The sequence below is a fragment of the Nicotiana sylvestris genome, chromosome 8 (assembly GCF_000393655.2).
Source record: "Nicotiana sylvestris chromosome 8, ASM39365v2, whole genome shotgun sequence".
NCBI classification, from domain to species: domain Eukaryota; kingdom Viridiplantae; phylum Streptophyta; class Magnoliopsida; order Solanales; family Solanaceae; genus Nicotiana; species Nicotiana sylvestris.
Genome location: NC_091064.1, coordinates 141992473 through 141997411, shown reverse-complemented (window position 1 = coordinate 141997411; position 4939 = coordinate 141992473). Strand labels below are relative to the sequence as shown.

General features: G+C 39.4%; 1 protein-coding gene across 1 annotated transcript; it reads right to left on the bottom strand.

Annotated features, from left to right (window-relative positions):
- Positions 1-654: 654 nt before the first annotated feature.
- LOC138875769 (uncharacterized) lies at positions 655-2211 on the bottom strand. Its single transcript, XM_070154635.1, has 5 exons — positions 2130-2211; positions 1882-1955; positions 1487-1774; positions 1183-1353; positions 655-843 (listed from the first exon to the last, which is right to left on the bottom strand). Exons 1-5 carry the CDS (start codon positions 2209-2211, stop codon positions 655-657), a joined length of 804 nt encoding a protein of 267 aa, XP_070010736.1.
- Between the last annotated feature and the right edge of the window lie 2728 nt (positions 2212-4939).

Genomic DNA, 4939 nt, shown 5'->3' with positions numbered 1-4939 from the left:
ATTAGCAACTTTGTGTAAAAGTTACTACCATGTAAGAACCTTCAACATCTACCTTGAGGATCTGGTTCTTAGCACACGTTCACTAGATACACTTTGTTAATCATCAAAACTCCAATTCTCAACAAATTCCCCCGTTTTGATGATGACAAACTTTGTGCTCATGAAATAGGGAACGACATTCATAAACACTCATATTACATCACAGTTGAGAACAATAGTAGAAATCTAATTCAGAACAAGTACATCATCAATCACCCCTACTCTATCTTCCCCTTTTTGGCATCATAAAAAATACAAAAAAGGATGTGAGATAGTCTAAGCAATAGCTAATGCAAGATTCATAGCCATGGAGGTTATAACACAAGCACCAAAAATATCAAGACAAATGAACTATGTCATTGATATAAACTATGTGAGAAGCAGATAAACAATGAAAGAGAGTTCATTAATTATTGTCAAATTAAGCCCAGGGCCTTGAACTAAAATATTAAAACAAAATAAAGTAAAATGTCCTGTAAACTATTCAGAACTAGACAACAAGGACAGAAGAGAAAATCACCATTAGGCCAACAAAACAGACACTAGACAAGGGGTAAAGGACCATGATCTGTGGTGACAAGAGAAGGGGGTCAAGGTTTTCACAAGAATGGCAATCTATTGAGCATGAGCCTCTATATCTCTTCTGAGCTCCTCCCTAAGCTGCCTGTTTTCGTTTCTCAGCTCATCATTGTCCTCTTTAAGTTTACCATTTTCTTCTACAACCAACTCCAACCTTTTAGAGAGTTCAACATCTCTACCGCTTTCAGGTAAAATAGCAGAACCAGTTGGCCCTCTAGCCTTGATCTAGGCATATCCACACTGCTTTAGTGTGACAACATCTAGAACATCATTTGATTCCCAAACTTTATTTCATGCAAGGCTATATAGAGCTTGCCAAATAACTCCGTTAGCATGAAGCCATAAGGTATACCATGCTTGAGTTTGAAGGTGTCTGCAGCCCTTGCCATATGCTGGATCATCAAGCTAGGACGATTTATGGCTCCACCAGTATCCAACTACTCCATCACAGCCATATCAAGAAAGGTGGCCTCATGCCTCCTCTCTCTCAGATATCTCTAGATTATAAGAGTTCACAAAATGGTACATCAATTTGTGAAAAGGTGTTATGTTAGTCTTGTGCACCTTTTGAGGAGCATCCAGCTCAAACTTCTGGGAGATCTTCCTAGTGACCAAAATCCATGTGTCTACATTATTTTCAATAGCAGGCCATTTCTTCTTCAAATAGTTGTCAAATCCTAGGGAGGGAATTTTCAATAGTAGCCCAAACTCTTCAGCATCAAGCTTCAACTCCAACTATCTCACAAAACTCTTTACTACCTTGCCATCAAACTAAAAATATGCATAAAACTCGACCACTACAGGATCACATACAGGGGGGAGGTTTAATAAATATATGTGTCCATCCCTGCAAGTCAAGATCTTCTACCAATTGGGCCATGTCTTTTTCATCAGTGTTAGCAAGTATCTTCCCATTCAATACATTTCTGTTTTTGAACTCAGTCAACCTGTTAACTACCTCAGACTCAACCATTTTCTTCTTCCCTTTGTTGGTATTCTGAGAGGTCGTAGTTGCTTTGGTGGGTTTAGCAGTAGTCTTCTTCACTGATGATTTCTTGACCTTTAGGGAAGAACCAGGTTCATCCTCCTCATCCAGCTCAACTATAGTTTCAGCAGCAAGAACTTGTTTTCTTATCCTCTTGGCACTCCTAGACTCCTGATCATTTGTTCATCAATAAATTTTCACTTGCTCCTGGTGAAAGGAGTCCTAGTAAGAGGATCCACTTCCTTTCTTGCATGTTAAACTAATCTTGTAGGTTTTACATGAGCCTTCATTTTATTCTTCCCTACATCAGATAATGGAAAATCATCCTCATCACTGTCGACCTCCTCATCTCCTACAAAAGGATTTAAGGAAGACCTAGGTTCGTCTAACCCTTCCCCTTCACGAACTTCTTCTCAATGGGTTGTATTTCCAACAGTCATAGAGCCTTCAGATTCCTCCATACCATTGTCTTCCTCACTTTCAGATTTAGTACACTCACCTTAAGTTTCTTTTTCATCTTCATTACCCTCACTCTCAGAGTCATCATGTCCCTCACTTTCTTCTTCTTCTTCTTCTTCATCATCTTCTTCTTCTTCTTCTTCTTCCATTTGCTCACATAGTTGTTCTTCTACCTCACCTTCTTTTCCTTCACTTGATTCAGCCTCATTCCCAATTTTCTTTTCTTTTCTTCAAAACTTTGAATTTTCTCCTTCACCTTTTGTCCCTCCTTATTTGGTTCTCTTTCTCCCTCCCTATGAGTTTCCTCATCCTTCTCATCATCAATCCAACTGTAAGAACTACCATCAGAACCTTCTTTATCGCCTATATCTTTCACATTCTCCCTTAACCACAGGTAAGTATGCAACTATTTCCAAATTCTTATCCCGATTCACTACTTTCTTTTCTGCATCAGTACTCTCTACATGGGGTGTGTCACTCAAGGGTTTAACAACTTCCAACGGGTAAACTACAATTGCAAAAGCTAGAACATCAAGTTTTGATGGAGGAGGTTTTACCTGATTATCCTTCACGAGTGCAGATTCCCCTAGAATAATATCCTTCTTTACTTTTGGTTCCCCCTTAGCAGTAGCACGATCCACTGCTTTACCATTATTTACTAATTTCCTTGAAGTAGCCTTGACCTTAGTGGGTTTGGAGGTGATTTGTGAGACGGATACAGGTGCATGAGCGGTGGTTTTGGAGATGGAGGTGCAGTGGGGGTACACATTAAAGGTGTAACGGTAACAGAGGGTTATGGTGCATGAACAGTAATGGGCATGGGCGGAGAGATAACAGGTGTAGGTTCAGAATCACCAGCCAATTTTATACTTTTATTTGGCTTGGACTTCTCAATTTTGGATTTAGTTCCAAGCTTAGATGATGATTTTGATTTTGAAGGCATTTGGCTAGACTTAGTCATGGTGATGAGATGATGGTGAATTTGTTTGGTTCTTGCTTAGGGTTTGAGAGGAATAATGAGGTTTGAAAAAGATACCAAGAGAGGGGTTCTAAAGATAGTAATCCTGACTAACTAGAAGAGAGAGGGTAGCTGAATTTGAGTTCTAAGGGGACTCTAATAATGATTACTTTTGACAACTGGACTCTTAGAATTAATTGGACTCTAATTACACAAGGGTTCCCTCTTGATCCCTGACTTTGATAACAAATAGGAGTGATGCTAACAAGATTAGGAAGTCTGAGAGTAGCAATAATTTCAATTATTAGGTTCCAATGATTTAAGATAAGATGGCACATACCTCAGTCCAAGAACCAAATCTTTTGCAACTCCTTAGTCTTTTCTGCAATAAAGCTTCCAGTACAATAAGTTAATATCATAAGGCACACCCATCAATTAGACTTTCTAGGCGAATGTGTATAGTAAGAACAAGTATTAGACTGAATCAAGTGTTTGATACCTCAACTATCTATATATATTGACTTCTTTTCTAGCCAATCATTAGGGTTCAACCTAGTTGGAGGCATTGATTAAACCCAGTTCTAGTCTGTTTCTTTCAAAGTTGTCCCTACTAAGTGGCTTAGCGAAAATATTAGCAATTTGATCTTCAATTTTACAGAAATTTATTGAGATATTCCCTTTCTCAAAAGTAATCTTTGAGAAAATGATGCTTGATATCAATGTGCTTAGTTCTCTTACATGGACAATGATTTTTAGCAATATTTAGGCACTAGTATTATCACAGAAAATAGTAACACAATCCACAAAAATAATACAGTTCACATGAGCCCCCATGCATTTTGGCCTCGATCTACTCTTCGATCATTCTGAGGTGTATTACGCCTTGAAATATTCTTTCTATCTTTGACGTATGGTTGATATCTTTTCTTGTTGAATCTTGATTCCCAATCTGTGTCCCTCGGGGGCTTGGCTGCGAATCTGTTAGGATGAACTGAGGCCGAGGGGGCTCCCAACTAGTTGTCCTCGACCCTAATTTTTGATTGATAAAGATTTTTCACATCCGACCATGTCACAACAGGATATCAATCAAAGTTCTGCATTGGCTGTTGAGATGTAATCGAGCTTCTTTCATTCAAACCTTGCATAAAGTCCTGAACTGCCCAATCATCAGAGACCAGTGGTAATTCCTTCATTTCCATCTGAAATCGAGACACGAACTCCCTTAGCATTTCGTCATCCCTTTGTTTTATTTTGAAGACATTCGATTTTCTTGTGGCCACCTTTATAGCCCTGGCATGTGCTTTCACGAAGGCGTCCGCCGACATAGCAAATGAATCTATTGAATTAGGAGCTAAGTTGTGATACCATATCATAGCTCCTTTTCATAGTGTTTCCCCAAACGTTTTCAATAATACTAACTCGATTTCATTGTCATTCAAGTCATTTCCTTTGATTCCACAAGTGTATGAAGTAATATATTCGTTAGGGTCGGTCGTTCCGTTGTATTTTGGTATATCGGGCATGCAAAATTTCTTGGGAATGGGCATCAGAGCCACACTTTGGGGAAAAGGTTTTTGTATGAATTTTTTGGTATCTAGACCTTTCAAAACTGGAGGTGCTCCCGGTATTTGGTCTACCCGGGAGTTATAAGTTTTCACCTTCTTATCATTGTCTTCTATCTTCTTTTCTCTTGACTCGACTCTTTTAGTCAGTTCCTCGAGCATTTTCATAATTGGGGGGTCAGTCCTCGAGCCACTTTCGTCGGGCCTTTCTAGCGGTGGCTCATCCCGGGCGTTTACTGGTTCGGCGGTGTTGGGTTTCTATTCTGACTCTGAAGTTGAGCGATGGCAACTTGCTGGGCTTGCAGCATTTCAGATATATCACCTGCAGGCTGACTCTTCCTTCTTCCATTCCTCATG